At 46.1% G+C, this 15,638-nt stretch overlaps 1 protein-coding gene across 4 annotated transcripts in view; it reads left to right on the top strand.

Annotated features, from left to right (window-relative positions):
* akna (AT-hook transcription factor) overlaps window positions 1–14,873 on the top strand; it is a 31,069-nt gene extending 16,196 nt beyond the window's left edge. For 2 of the 4 annotated variants that reach the window (XM_005470573.4, XM_019354394.2), the window contains 10 exons: window positions 10,132–10,238; window positions 10,437–10,702; window positions 10,792–10,936; window positions 11,489–11,641; window positions 12,062–12,204; window positions 12,457–12,582; window positions 12,755–12,865; window positions 13,052–13,138; window positions 13,396–13,546; window positions 14,011–14,873. In XM_005470573.4, coding sequence (XP_005470630.2) covers window positions 10,132–10,238; window positions 10,437–10,702; window positions 10,792–10,936; window positions 11,489–11,641; window positions 12,062–12,204; window positions 12,457–12,582; window positions 12,755–12,865; window positions 13,052–13,138; window positions 13,396–13,546; window positions 14,011–14,263 — 1,542 coding nt within the window. In that variant the 3' untranslated portion in view covers window positions 14,264–14,873. Of the gene's footprint in view, window positions 1–10,131; window positions 10,239–10,436; window positions 10,703–10,791; window positions 10,937–11,185; window positions 11,207–11,488; window positions 11,642–12,061; window positions 12,205–12,456; window positions 12,583–12,754; window positions 12,866–13,051; window positions 13,139–13,395; window positions 13,547–14,010 lie in introns of those variants that run through there. The other 2 variants (XM_013268522.3, XM_019354395.2) reach the window with 2 other exon arrangements.
* Window positions 14,874–15,638: the final 765 nt, after the last annotated feature.

The raw sequence follows: 15,638 nt of genomic DNA, 5'->3' as shown, positions 1-15,638 counted from the left end.
GTGGTACAGGAAGAAGTCTGCATCCTTCAAGAAAAACATGATTTTCATGCAGGACAATGCTCCATCACACGCGTCCAAGTACTCCACAGCGTGGCTGGCAAGAAAGGGTTTAAAAGAAGAAAAACTAATGACATGGCCTCCTTGTTCACCTGATCTGAACCCCATTGAGAACCTGTGGTCCATCATCAAATGTGAGATTTACAAGGAGGGAAAACAGTACACCTCTCTGAACAGTGTCTGGGAGGCTGTGGTTGCTGCTGCACGCAATGTTGATGGTGAACAGATCAAAACACTGACAGAATCCATGGATGGCAGGCTTTTGAGTGTCCTTGCAAAGAAAGGTGGCTATATTGGTCGCTGATTTGTTTTTGTTTTGTTTTTGAATGTCAGAAATGTATATTTGTGAATGTGGAGATGTTATATTGGTTTCACTGGTAAAAATAAATAATTGAAATGGGTATATATTTGTTTTTTGTTAAGTTGCCTAATAATTATGCACAGTAATAGTCACCTGCACACACAGATATCCCCCTAAAATAGCTAAAACTAAACACAAACTAAAAACTACTTCCGAAAACATTCAGCTTTGATATTAATGTGTTTTTTGGGTTCATTGAGAACATGGTTGTTGTTCAATAATAAAATTATTCCTCAAAAATACAACTTGCCTAATAATTCTGCACTCCCTGTATGAGAGTAAGAAAGAAAAGTATATCTTTGTGTCCACCTTTCTCTGTTAATGCCCTACCTGGCCCCCTGGCAAAAGCTTTGCTAGATCCGCCCCTGCACAGTTACCAGCTGTCAGCTAAATAAAAAAAGGAGCTTGGTGTTTATTTCTCTCAGAAACAGTTCATAACTTCCCTTCAACTCATTCATGTCACCTAAAAAAAAGGTAAACCTGTTTCTCCATCACCAGTTCAGCTCTGATGATTCAGTAAGGTCATCTCCTGGTTTCGACCAGCCGCTTCTACAGCTGTGGCTCCAGCAAACATCAGCTGATACTAGAAATTAAAATCAAATGAATTCTAACAACAGCTGATCAAGCTTAAACATGCTGCTGTTGTTTAGCGCGATAAACAAACAAGAGAGAAAAGCCGATCATTGATCAGTTTCATGACTGAAGTTTGAACAGGCGAGAGAATGACAGGGGAGGCTGTCATAAAGTTCAACATCAGTAACTTAGCGCGCACACAGCTGTATAGAAACTCCATCGTGCTAGCTACCACGCAGTACGAGTTATTATAACTGATTGTAAAAAGTCAGCACAACGAAAATAAACTACACCTAAACTCGGTTTATATCTGACCCAAATAGAGTGCAGGTCATAACTTCTTACCTGAAATTCAGTTCACCTCACGCTCCGACCGGCAGCCGCCTGCTTCTCCTGCCTTCGGTTTCCCTGATCCACGATCTACCACCGGTCGATCGGCGGTCGCCTCGCCGCCTCGTTCCCCGCATGTTCTTTCTGACACACACCGGTGGATAGCTGCCCTCGGTTGTAGCTCCGCGTCAGCGACTACCAAACAACTCAGTTATTTTTTCCACATCGACCAGCATCTGGACAATCCACCGCCTTTCACTGTTTGTACCGTTACTAAAAAAAAAACCCTCATCGGCTCATAAAAACGAAAAATAAGTCCAGCTATGACCCTGAGTCAAAAAGACAGCCAGCTCGGGTTAGCTAGCTACCTGTCTAGCTCTTTGCAGGCACCGAAAACATCAGAGCTAATATGGGATGTCTTGGTAACACGAGCAGATATTTGAAGTTTACATCTGGCCAATCCACCACCTTTCACTGTTTATACCGTTACTAAAATGAATAAATAAATAAATCATCGGTCCATATAAACGAAAAATAAGTCCAGCTAAAACACATACTGTCGGCGAGCGACCGGGTGCTGACACGAGTTTCACCCGCCTCAATATAAGCCAAGCCTGGGTGCTTTTTCACGAAGGGTCGCTAGCGGTGCTAGCTAACTATGCTAGCGGCGCTAGCTAGCTAGCCGGCTATCAGCAACACATAAGAGAACTGCTGCTAAATAAACTACACCTAAACTCGGTTTATATCTGACCCAAATAGAGTGCAGGTCATAACTTCTTACCTGAAATTCAGTTCACCTCACGCTCCTGCCTTCGCTTTCCCTGATCCACGATTGATCGGCGGTAGCCTCACCGCCTTGTATGTCTCGTTCGCGGCATGTCCTTTCTGTCACACACCGGTGGATAGCTGCCCTCTGTTGTAGCGCCACCACCAAACAACTCAGTTATTTTTTCCACATCGACCAGCATCATCGGCCCATATAAACGAAAAATAAGTCCAGCTAAGACACAGACCCTTGCCGAGCGATCGGGCGATTAAACAAATTTTAGCCACCTCACTATCAGCCAAGCCTGGGTGGTTTTTCACGAAGGGGCGCTAGCTAGCTAGCTAGCTAGCCGGCTATCAGCAACACTTAAGAGAATTGTCGCTAATATGGGATGTCTTGATAAAACGAGCAGATATTTGAAGTTTACACACCTACATTCTCGCCTGAAAATATCTTAAAAGTGTATTTTGTGACCTAGAAACACGAATAAAAGACATATAAAACGAAGTGGTGTCCGCCATTGTTTGACTCGGTAGAGGCATGCTATGAATTGTGGGATATGTAGTTTTCACCAAGCATGGCACTCTTTAGGCCGTACTACTCCCGGTATACCACTAGAGAGAGCCAACACACCACAAATGAAGTCTGTTTCTATGGTGCCAAAAGCAGAATCTTTCTCAGGAGCCTAGAAATTGGCCTAAATTTGCACTAAAATCTAAATATTTCAAAAACTATAAAAGTTATAAACACCAAAAGTCACACCATACTAGCCCAGCTCCAGCCACACAAAATGATGTAACATATGTACCCCTATTGTCAAAACTGTTTGGCAGAGGAGCGCGGGAAAATTTTCACTAAAATATTAATATTTAAAAAACTATAATAGTCATAAACACCAAAAGTCAGAATAATAATAATAATAATAATAATAATAAGAATAATAAATCCGACGAATAGTAATATGTGTGCCTCTTTCCATAGGCACACATAACTATTCGTTCCCTTTCAGTCGATTCACTCGGTACAACACATAAGTATGGGACATATATACACGCCCCGCAGAGCAGCCACCGAACCGGAATCAGGCCACCACTTCCTTAGTGAGTGGTAGACCCAGCAGAAAGGACAGTATGAGCCACCGAAGGGGCTGTAACGTCCAACCGATAAAACTGCACAAAAGTGTGCGGTGATGCCCAACTAGCTGCCGCACAAATATCAGCTACAGGCACCCCTTTAAAAAGAGCCCATGAGGTTGCCATCCCCCTGGTGGAATGAGCTCTCACCCCGTGGGGCAAAGCAAGACCTCTGGTGCCGTATGCCAGTGAGATAGCTTCTATAATCCAGTGGGACAGCCTCTGTTTGGACAGAGATCTACCTCTATTTGGATTGGCGAAGCAGACAAACAGCTGGTCACATAAACACACATTCTGAGTGCGCTCAATGTAGGTGTGTAGCACACGCACTGGACAAAGAGAATGCATCCTCCTCTGCTCCTCAGATGCAAAAGGAGGGGAGCAAAAGCTCAGCAACTCAAACTCCATTGAGCTATAAGATGCAGGCATGATCTTGGGAAAATAGGCAGCATTTGGACGCAATACGACCTTGTGGCCATCAGGAGAAAACTGTGTGCAGGTGGGATGCACGGACAGCGCATGAAGGTCACCCACTCGCTTTGCCGAAGCCAAAGCGAGAAGTAATGCAGTCTTATATGAAAGAAATTTCATATCCACAGACTCGATGGGTTCAAACGGGGGGCTACAAAGGGCCTCCAGCACCAAAGACAAGTCCCAAGCAGGGACACTGGACTTAAGCACGGGTCTCAGCCGGCGGACCCCTTTCAGAAAACGTATGGCGAGGGGATGTGCACCTGGTGTCACCCCGTCAAAGCCAATATGACAAGCAGATATAGCTGCTAAATAAACCTTAATTGTCGAAAATGAAAGGCCCTTATCCAGCAGCTCCTGCAGGAATGTCAAAACATCCACAATAGAGCACTGAAATGGGAGAGTGTGGCGGTCCTGGCACCATTGCTCGAAGGCTCGCCATTTGTAAGCGTACAAGCCTCTAGTAGATGAGGCCCTAGCGCTCTGGATTGTCGCTATCACACTGGGTGGCAAACCCTTAGCAATCAAGTTTAGCCTCTCAGCAGGTAAAATGGTAAATGGTAAATGGCCTGTATTTGTATAGCGCTTTACTAGTCCCTAAAGACCCCAAAGCGCTTTACACATACAGTCATCCACCCATTCACGCACACATTCACACACTGGTGATGGCAAGCTACATGTAGCTACAGCCACCCTGGGGCGCACTGACAGAGGCGAGGCTGCCGGACACTGGCGCCACCGGGCCCTCTGGCCACCACCAGTAGGCAACGGGTGAAGTGTCTTGCCCAAGGACACAACAACCGAGACTGTCCAAGCCGGGGCTCGAACCAGCAACCTTCCGATTACAAGGCGAACTCCCAACTTTTGAGCCACGATCGCCCCATGAAGGCAAAGGTAAGCATGAAGGCGCCACAGATCTGGGCGCGGATGAAACACTTCTCCTCCCGCCTGAGAGAGGAGATCCCTGCGGAGAGGAAGCTGCCAAGGACTCGCTGCTAGCAGGCTGATTATCTCTGCATACCACGACCTTGTGGGCCACCAAGGGGCCACTAGAATCAGAGAGAGGGAATGCTGACGCACTCTCTCTAGAACTGGAGATATCATTTCCACTGGGGGAAATGCATACAGGAGCACGTCTGGCCATTGGTGCACTAGCGCGTCCAAGCCCAAGGGTGCATCATGGTCGATTATGGAGAAGAACAGGGGGCAGTGAGTATTTACCCTGGAAGCAAAAAGATCTATTTGCGCCTTGCCAAATAGATCCCAAATCTGAGCCACTATTAATGGGTGTAACCTCCATTCTCTCACCAGAGGACCCCCCCTGGAGAGAAGGTCCGGCCCCAGGTTCAGGTGGCCCAGGACATGGGTGGCTCTCAGAGACAGAAAATGAACACTGCACCATAACAGCAGAGAGCGAGACAGCTTCAACAGGGGAAGAGAGCGTGTTCCTCCCTGCCTGTTTATGTAAGACACCACTGTTGAATTGTCCGTCCTGACTAAGACATGCTGGCCCTCCAGGACTGGACGGAAATGCTTTAGAGCTAAGAACACTGCTAACAGCTCTAAGTGGTTGATGTGCAGCTGGCGCTGAGCTGCGGACCAGATCCCTCTCACTGATGCACCCTTGCACAGCGCTCCCCACCCTGTTAGGGAAGCATCTGTGGACACCACCTTGCGAAACAACACCCTCCCAATCCGAGAGCCCTGATGCAGCAGCCTGGGCTCCCTCCAAGGACGGAGAGCTAGCATGCAAGACGCAGTTACCGGCAGCCTCCTCCGGAGGTGACGCGATGCACACAGGCGGTGAGAGAGAGTCCAGCGTTGAAACGCTCTCATTTTTAACAGTCCAAGTGGCACTACGGCGATCATAGATGCCATCATGCCCAGCAAGCGTAATATCGTCTGGAAACGCAGTCTGCGTCCCAGCTGAAACTGAGCGAGGCAGCGATGAAACGCGGCCACTCTGTGCTCCGACAAACGTGCGCGGCTGGAAAGCGAGCATATTTCCAAACCGAGGAAAGAAATCTGCTGACTCGGGATTAGCGAGCTCTTTTGAAAGTTCACAGAGAACCCCAGTGTCTGAATGTGTGACAGAACCAGTGACAGCTGTGTCTCCGCCTGCTCTCTGGAGCAAGCTACGAGAGCCCAGTCGTCTAGGTAGGCTAAGATGCGGATGCCTCTCTCTCTGAGGGGCGCTAGCGCTGCTTCGGCACATTTCGTAAAGGTGCGAGGAGCGAGCGACAGCCCGAACGGCAGCACTAGGTATTCGTAGGCTACGCCCTCGAATGCAAACCTCAGAAACTGCCTGTGTTTCGGGTGTATAGCCACATGAAAATAAGCATCTGTTAGATCGATTGTCGCAAACCAATCTCCCGGGCCGACTGCATTCAAGAGCTGTCTGAGTGTTAGCATCTTGAACCTGTACGTACGTAGATACGTGTTCAAGACTCGCAGGTCGAGGATGGGACGAAGCCCTCCCCCTCTTTTCGGAACAACAAAATAGCGGCTGTACCAACCTTTGTCTGTCTCCGAAGCGGGGACCACTCGTATTGCTCTTTTCTGCAATAGCGCCTTTATTTCCTCTCTGAGTATCATGGCCGCCTCGGTGTTGACAGTCGTGTTTACGACTCCTTGGAAACGACGCGGCTTGACCCGGAACTGCAACCGGTAACCCATGGCAACGGTTCGCAGCACCCACGGAGAGGGGGCGCAAGCGCGCCACTGAGGGAAGCGAGCAGCCAGCCAGCTGACCTGCAGCACCGTCGGCGGGGCGTTGTCGCCCCCCAGTGTGTCTGCAGGGGACTGCATCACCTGCCTGACCTGGCTCATTCTGCCCGCAGGCTGAGCATTTGTGATTGTTTGAGAATAAACAACACTCTTTATTGATTGTAACATGGGAACATGTACATTCATACACTTTGTTGGAGGCACCTTTTCTGGGGCACAACAAAGAAAAACAGCGGGAACACTCGATGTGGTCACCTGAACATTTAACACACCTGAACAGGGAGTTACCTGAGGCATTTTGTGTGCAGGGGTTTTGTGCTTGGGAGACTGTGTTAGGAAAGTGCAGCGCCTTCTGGGGCTGACAACCTGAACAGAACTTAAGCGGCACCTCTTGGGCGGCAACAGAGGGGTAAAAGCAGCGTCTCCCTGCTGCTGGACCCCTTCTCCACTCGAAACCACAGCTAGGAGGGCTGAGGCTTCTTCCTCCTGGGCGTCGGGTCCCGCCGGGGGCCCGAGGGTGGGCCTCTGCTCCAGGCCGACTGGCGTGGAGCTCGGGCCGGAGGATGTGCTCTCGCTGGCGGCGCACCCACTTCAGCAGTGGGCGCCGGTCTCTTGCCAGTCGGCAGAGGAGCGGCGGGCCTGTGAGAGCTAGCTGCGGGCTTGGGCTTCGGCTGACGTCTGGGGATGATGTCGCGCAGAGCTTCCGTCTGCTTCTTCCTTAGATCGAATCTAGCCTGAATGGCTTCAAGTGAATGTCCGAATAACCCAGCCGCAGACACTGGTGCGTCCAGATATACAGCTCTGTCCCTATCCGGGACGTCAGAGAGGGTCAGCCACAGGTGCCTCTGCGCCACTACTGTCGAAGCCATCCCTCTGCCCAGGGAGAGCGCTGCACAGCGAGACACACGGAGGATGTAATCTGTGGCGACTCTGACCTCGTTAAGAAGAGGTGCCAGCGGGCTGTCATCAGGAACCAGCGATCCGAGCTCCGCCAGGCACATTGCCTGGTACGTCTGGAGCATGGTGACGGAGCTCATGGCGCGAGCAGTGCCGGCCTGAGCCCGATAAATCTTCTCCAGCTGCGACGCAGAGAATCTGCAGTGCTTGGACGGCAGAGTTGCGGGGCCGCCGGCACCATGGTTATGGGACGGGGCCAGATAAGCAGCCAGAGATGGCTCCATAGGGGGTGGGTTAGCTAAGCCAGCCCCCTCGGCGCCGTCCAACTCCATGTACTGTCCATAGCCGGGCACAGTGACGCAGGTAGACAGAGGTTTGTCCCATGATGCTGTTAGCTCGCAGAGAAAGTCTGGGAACATGGGAAGGCAGTTTCTGGCCGTTGCGGGCTCCGGTGGGAGGAAAAAACCCGCGAACCGCGACGGCTTCTGAGCTGGCGGAGGAGAGGGCCAGTCCACCTGCAGCTTCTCAGCAGCGCGGCGAAACAGGGAAAAAAGAGAGGTGTCATCGTGGCCGACCGGCGCAGCAGCGGCGGCACATTGGGCCGACAATGAGCTCTCCTGCTCATCCTCCGACAAACCATGGATGTCCAGGCCGATGTCCAGCACGTCATCGTCTTCCTGGGGAGCGCTGGCGGGCTTCAACCCAGGCTGAAGCCCGTCAGCGCTCCTGCATGGTTCCGGCTCGTCATCGGCTAACCCGTCAACATATTCCATGTGGTCAGCCCAGCTAATTGCGGGGACATCGACCGGAAAATCCTCGTCTTCGGACTCGGACGAAGCCGGGGCTCCAGACTCGGAAAGGAGAGCGTCATGCCATGCGACAGCCGAGCGTCCCAGCACTTTTTCCACAAACGTCACCCGTCTTTCCAGGGTCGAGCGCCGGAGCTGGCGACAAAACGCACAGGCTTCGGGCTCCGTCAACGCTCTCCTAGCGTGGACGATCCCCAGGCAGACAGGGCAGGCATTGTGCTGGTCGCTGTCGTGCAAACAGAAACCGCATCCCTGAGGACAGGGGCGAACTGAAGATTTCTGCTTTGCTCGCTTCGGTTTGGAGTCCATTCCAAAACGCAAAGCGAAACGCTGCACAGGAAAAACTTGAAATTAGCGCTCCGCGGGCAGCCTACACACCAACTGGGCGGTGGAGGCTAACACCAACAGGGGCAGTTAAGCTAAGTTCAAGTCGGCAGACAACGGAGCTAACTAGCAGCAGCTAGCTAGCTCAACTCAGCAGAGGTGTTCTCAGCGAGGTGAAGAGCATAAGAACTGAGGGATGACCGTGATGACAGTGGCTATATGTGCAGGCGGGGCCGTGCACGTGTCATCACACGTCATCTGCCTTAAAGGCGTGAATAAAGGTTTCTTCAGCCAGGACACGCGAGGGCGTGATATCCCATACTTATGTGTTGTACCGAGTGAATCGACTGAAAGGGAACTGGTTACATACGCATATTGTTGGCACTATTAAAGCAACTTAGTGTCATATGTCTACACTAGAGATGGCACGATACCACTTTTTTATGTCCGATACCAATACCGATATCATAAATTTGGATATCTGCTGATACCGATATGAATCCGATATAGTGTGTTTTTTAATCAATAAAACTGTTTTTTTAATATCTTGCTGCTTTTTGTATAAGTTCATACTCAAGTAAAAAAAACAACAAAAAAAACACTAAAGCTATTCTGTTATACCTGTATGCAAAAAATACACTGCACCCAAAATATTTCATAGTTCAGCAATACTGATCAATCTAATAAACTCAAACCTACTCCATCCTCCCTATTCTGGTATTTTAAAGAGTAATTGATTGAAGTAGCAGCAGGAGAGGAAGGGGGAGAGAAGAGGCAGTCACTCCATATATCAGTTGTTAAGCTTAACGCGGGAATGCTTTACAAACATTCAGAGATGAACTTACACACTTGCTTTACTTCTCTCTGGGATAGCTTCCTCGGAGATGAAATGCTGGTTTGGTAGCGAGGCTACAAATACACACAGCCGCTCTATCACGTGAGGCATACTGCTCCGACGTGCTCCAGTTATGAGCCGAGTTACACCATGTCGCAAGTTTTGTGAGGTGCTTTTTTTGATTTTTAATGGATCGGATTACATTTTTATTTCCCTCCGATATCCGATCCAGTAATTTACGTCAGTATCGGACCGATACGTAATATCGGATCGGTCCATCTCTAGTCTACACTGGCAGAATACTAGTTATAGCATTAGCATTTTTAGCAAGTTAATTAGTTAGCTATAGCCTATTATATATTATTTTACTGATGCATTTTCCTTGTGCTAATTAATATATTGTATATAATATTATTATTACTAACAAGCTGACAGATCAGAGCTGCTACGTTGCTGCAATGTATTCCTTCTTTCCTACTGCTTGTTTTTGCATAGGCTTAGATTTAACAGTGTTATGAATTAAGCTTGAGGAGATTAGTGAAGTTAAAAATCCTCACACCACCTCAACAAGTAAGTGGTGAAAATTCATCTATTTAATGACCAATCGGTGGTTTCTCTATGGTGACTTCTTAAATACAGCTGATATATAAGTGCTGGCTTTAAAAGTCAAAAACAAAATTCTCCCTATATCAGCGTATATGTGCACTATTTGAATTGCCCCTACAATAATGCTAAAATATTTCTGTAATGATTAATAAAACACTTTATTTTACTAAAGATTTGAAGTATTCGTTCCAGCTGCCTAGTGTGATGATCAGTGTTGATGTTGTATAACTTCTGTTTTGTAGGATGGGATCATCTCTCCAGAGACAGACAGCGGGTTTGTTGGTTCAGAGAGCAGCCGTCTAACTCCTGCAACAGCTTCCAGTCCTCTCCACCAGAGGGCATCAGAGAGGTGAGTCCAACTCTGCCTCCCTTCCTCCACAGTGATTTACTGCACTAATAATTTCAGCTCAGGTGCCATCCCCCACCCCATAACACACACAACACATTCTGATGTGATTTTCTGTTGTTTTAAAGTGATTTTTTTCTTTCTTTGATTAAGTCTTCTGTGTTTTTGTTTTTGTCCTTGTTACATTCCATTGTGGTGCAGCGGTGTTCCAGTGCCTCAGGAAGGAAGCACGAGTCCTCAGACAGGCCGAGTCTTTGCACCATCTCATTTTTCCTCACCGTTGCACAGTCATACAGCTAAAGACCTGAGCATGAGCTCCCGACTTAGCCTCAGCCTCGACCAACCACAGAGAAGCAGAAGGGCAGTGAGGAGACGCACCTTCTCCTGCTCTCCAGAGCGCTGTGTCAATCTGAGAGAACAAAGGGTGGAGAGTGGCAGCAGTGAGTTTGGACTTGAAAGTGACGGCAGTGAGTTTCCAATTTAATTTACTTAGTAATCAGTAGTGCTCTCTCTCTTTTTGAGTATGTAACCTGCTGACCTGCCCTTATTTCTACAGCTCACATTGACTCTGAAGGTGAAAAGACTGACCAGTACAGCAAATCCATCAATTTCCTCGACAGCTCACACTCAAGCTCTTCCACCACTACTCAGCACCACCATTGCGATTCTCCACGAGCAAGGAGTTCCAGTCAGAATTGCATGTTAGTGTTTGTGTGTCTGGATGGGACTTGAAGCAAACAAGTCAACAGTACAAGTGGAGAATTTTCCAGAAACAGAAACGTCCCAGCTCTGGGCATAAGGCAGTAGAGTCACTCCACAGTGTCGCTGTGAATCCTAATGATTTCTGATGAATGAGGATAACTGTTGCTACACTAATGCAGTAACATGATCACGCCAAAAACTAGTCGTAATGTTTTTATTATAATTTTCTTTTATGTATTTTATTACAGAATCGCCTGCTGTTGAATCAGGTTGTATATTAGGAGCTTCTGTTTCCTGCATGGTGTGGTGTTTCTTGTTTCCTTTCAGAATGCGTGTGCACTTGGATTGACACCTACATCAATATTTTCCATCCATTTTTCACCTGCTGAATGGTTTATTTGCATATTTTCCACAGTAAAGCATTTTAGAAATCACATCACAATATTTGGCCACAAAACTTGGTGTGGTATGGTAGTGTATTAGTTCAAGCTTACATATGAACTGCAAAGGTGGATTATTTTGTAAAGATCTTTTTTTCTGTTTTCCTCTAGTGATGCAGTCCAGATACTGCAGGCTGAGGTAACCAAACTGAAGGAGAGACTAGAAGATTGTCTGAAAAACAAGAAGCCTATCAGCTCTATTAGATCAGCTCCATCAACTCAGGATAACAGCTCTAGTCAAAGCACCTCTTCAACTTGCTTCAGGTTGTTTTTTTTTCTTTTCAATGCTCCACATATAACCACAGAGTACGTCTACTGTGATGGATTATACAGTCGCTTGTCTTTGTTGCCAAGTAGGAGCACTAAAAACCTGATTTATGTTTGCTTGCTGTGGGTGATATTCCCAAATCAAATTATTCCAGATGTCTAACAACTACTGGAATTTATGACTTTTTATCTTATGTGCAGCACTTTGTGACTCTGTCTAGAAAGGTGCTATATAAATAACATTTTATTTACTTATTTAATAATAATAATTGTTGATGCATAATGAACTATGTGATCTTATATTCGACAGCCTGATTTGTAAATATCATAGTCGGGTCACAAATGAAGTTTTAAAGCATTTATAGCAGATTTGCTTTTTGTTGCTTGCTGTTAATTTAGTCTTCTTCCACTGCTCAGGTCTAGAGAGCAACGGAGTGATGTCAGTGCAGGGAAAAGAGAAACACAGATGGTGGACGAGGTTGAGGAGGAGTCCACACAGAGACGAACAGCCAGGAGAAAATCTGCTTCTACAAACCAACAAAAGCCACAACATGATTACTGTGAGTTCATCATGATTAACAATTGATCATTAAAATCAAGGAGGGAGACGGAGTGATACCAGTTTATTCATTTCATTTAGCCATTATGAAAGCTTGTATGGTCGAACCGAAGCATGTTCACTCACAGGGACTAAGAGTGTCGTCTACTTTAAGGTTCTCATCCTGTTTGTGATTCTGAAGCCTGTTATGCTCATTAACTCCTATTTTTAATGGCATGCCATATCACTTATTGAGTCAGTGTTTTATTTTCAGTGACAAGATCGGAGCTGCAGCCCTGTGCACCACAGCCTCAGGTGTCCAGATGCACTCAAACATCTGCAGCACCAGACAGCTGCTCCTACCACACAACTACTGTCTACAGCAGGCGAACACAGCACAGTAAGAACACCTACCACACCACTGGAGACACAAAGACAAATTCAGTCAAATACAGCTTCAGAAATTTTAAATTGCAGTGGGACCTGTTCAGACGTGTTAAATAAATCCATGTAGGTTCTCAGTCATCTACACTGCAGTCTTGAGCTGAGGGAAATCTCTCTCTGTATTGCAGGGAAGCATCCTGTTGTTTCTGTGTCTGAAAAAGCAGATGAACCTGACAGCAGAAGAAGTCAAGCTCCTGTTTGTTCTCAGTGTTTGTCATTTCACAGAGCACCCCCTGAACGTGAGAATAAATGCCTGGATAAACATGTTTGCTAGCAAAGAGGGCAGAATCCAAGTGTCTGAAGTGCACTTTAATTTGAAGATGTTTTTAACCAATGTTAAAGTTTTATCTGGATTAATTTTATGGTTCGAATGAGTCGATCAGCCTCCATAAAGCCTCTTTTTAATGATGTCTCTGTACTGTCAGGACCAGTTGGTGGCGGTAGAGAGACGCTCCGTGCCTCCACTTGCTGCCATCAATGTCCTCTCTGCGGTCGCCTCGAATCATACAAAGGTTAGAGACCATGAGATGTGTTTCAGATGCAGAGTTAGAGCACTGAGGTTTAAATCCTTATCAGAAGAAGGATGTACTGTTATCTTTGTGTGGCTAATCCATTATTTCACCTCACAAAGACCAAGTTTGTTTGTTGAGTGTCAGCAGTGGAAATTTCTGCCCGATCACTCTTCTTGGCTCATAAATTTAGTCTGCAGTAAATGAGTGCAATTATTTTAAGTGTTAATGGAGCTCCTGGCCTGCTCTGTGGTTCGCAGACAGTCACAGACTCTCCGACTCACCCGCACACATAAAGTACCAACCAGCCGAGTCCCCTGATGGAGCAGCGGGGAGCAGGTTCTTTGCATCTGCACCTGCACCTGCACCTCCACTGCTGCAGTGCATGCCAGTGTGCCCTCCACCACTCCTGTAAGTGCGCTGCTCTCATAGCTCACACACTTTTCTGACACACTATGCAAAAATCCTAAAATTTTCATTTTCTGCTTTTTTTGTTTCCTAAACTTTTAGATTAACATGCAAGTAACAGATTTCACTTATCATTATTTTCTATTTAATTTTAAAATTAAAGATGACAAACTGTGTCTAGAATCCACACAGCATTATCGCCTCAGTCTAAAAACACAGAGGGCAGATTTCACTGGCTTGACTGACCAGGTCGTTCCCTAAGTGCACATGGCTGCGCTGAGGGGAGGTTTTCCCTCTTAGCTGAAAGGTTTGCTGGATGAGGATTTGGGGCAAAATAGTGCAAGTTATGTGCAGTTTATTGAACAGTTTCTGATACATAACAGTTTTCATATATAGTTTTGAGAGAATGTTACAGAGAAACGTATTGTTTTGTCCTGATCCTTACTTACTTTTTACCATCTCCTCAGGTTGTACTCGTCCCCCCTCTACGTCTCTTCTAGCAGAACTCACATGTCCTCCGAGGTCACTGGTCCTGAGGAGGTGAGGAGGAGGACGAAAAGACGCTCACTGTCTGTTGACAGGGAGCACTCGTTGGACAGCTCACTGAACAAAGCCATCAGAGCAGCTCGACACATGAAACACACCTCCAGGCACATGGCTCGCTCGTTGGCATCTGGACTGCAGTACCAGGAGCTGCTTACTCAGTCCTGCAGCTACTAGTGTGAACTGTCATCACAGGCACTAAGACTGAGAGTCATTAACTCCAAAGCAGCTGCAGAACGAGGCACAAGCCAAAAGAACTGAGTCGCACCAAAGTGAATAAAAATCTCAAATCCTCCTCTTTGTAAGTTTTCTTTGCCGATGTTTTCAAAGATGGCCACCTGAGAGGGGGAGGGACTAAAACATGTATTTTTATATGCTGGTAAACATTACAATAATTCTGTTTACACTAATGTCTTATAGATCATATTTATTTTCAAACCTATGACGTACTACAGAGACCTGTGTATTCTCGTGAATTAGTTGCTGTAGAAATTAATTTTCTGATGATGTAGAAACTCTTTCTGCTGTAAATGAAATGCACTCATGAACCATGATCTCAGTTTTAGATGGCCATTCTTCAAACCACTAATCATTTGATGTACCAAGGGCCTCAGATGCTGGATATCAAAGGGTTTTTTTGTATGTGTAGGTGATATATTTTAAAATACGATGTTTTAGATATGCTTTTTGTACTACGTTTTTTTATTTATTGCCCATTTGTCCCAATGTTGATCCAACGTAATTTTCATTGCTCCGTAATGAGCCAAGTAAATATAAAAAAGAATGACTGTGTGTTGTTGTTTGTTTTTTTTAAGAAATAATGGGGAAAAAAAGTTCAGTCTTTCAGTATAATGGAAGCCAATTTATTAGACAACCTTAGTACATATTAGGTACACATGGAAGTATTGTTTGTGCTTCAACACTCGCAAACATACAATCCCAATAAGTTAAACAGTTTTTAGGACAGACTAATGTTTCAATATTATCTTCTCTGATAAATAATTTGATATAAATCAATTGATTTGACAGCGTAAACCCTATACAACAGCAAATTATAATAGAAAAGAAAAAATAAACACAAGCGTTTGCATCACAGAAAACGCATCATAGTGCAATATACAACTGTTTGGCCAGGAAAGAGGCAAAAGAGGGAGGAAAGAAAAGTGGCGAGGGGTTTCCAGGGTTTTTCTTTGTTTTCTTTTTTAAACTTGCAAAGCCATTCACCATTGGAGGGTTTTACATTGCACCAGAGGAGGAAAACAGACAAAGAAAATATAGATCTTAGTTCTTTTTCCCAGTGGACCACTAAACAGCTACAGCTAAAACACCACAAACACGGCGGCTTCACGTTGGCTTTTTTTTTGTTTTTTTTCGTCAAAATAAAAGTTGTCACTACTTCACAGTCAGAAAAATCACCATTCAACAGTGAGACGCTAAAACAGCAACATATGGCATATACACAACACTACTCAGTGCATGGCCCAATTAAACATCGTTACTAACCAATGATAAGACTTAATCTGACAGGATACAATACTGAAATACAACTGGC

This window comes from Oreochromis niloticus, linkage group LG7, assembly GCF_001858045.2.
Source record: "Oreochromis niloticus isolate F11D_XX linkage group LG7, O_niloticus_UMD_NMBU, whole genome shotgun sequence".
NCBI classification, from domain to species: Eukaryota; Metazoa; Chordata; class Actinopteri; order Cichliformes; family Cichlidae; genus Oreochromis; species Oreochromis niloticus.
The sequence above is the reverse complement of the archived record's forward strand: the minus strand, read 5'-3'. Positions and strand labels throughout refer to the sequence as shown.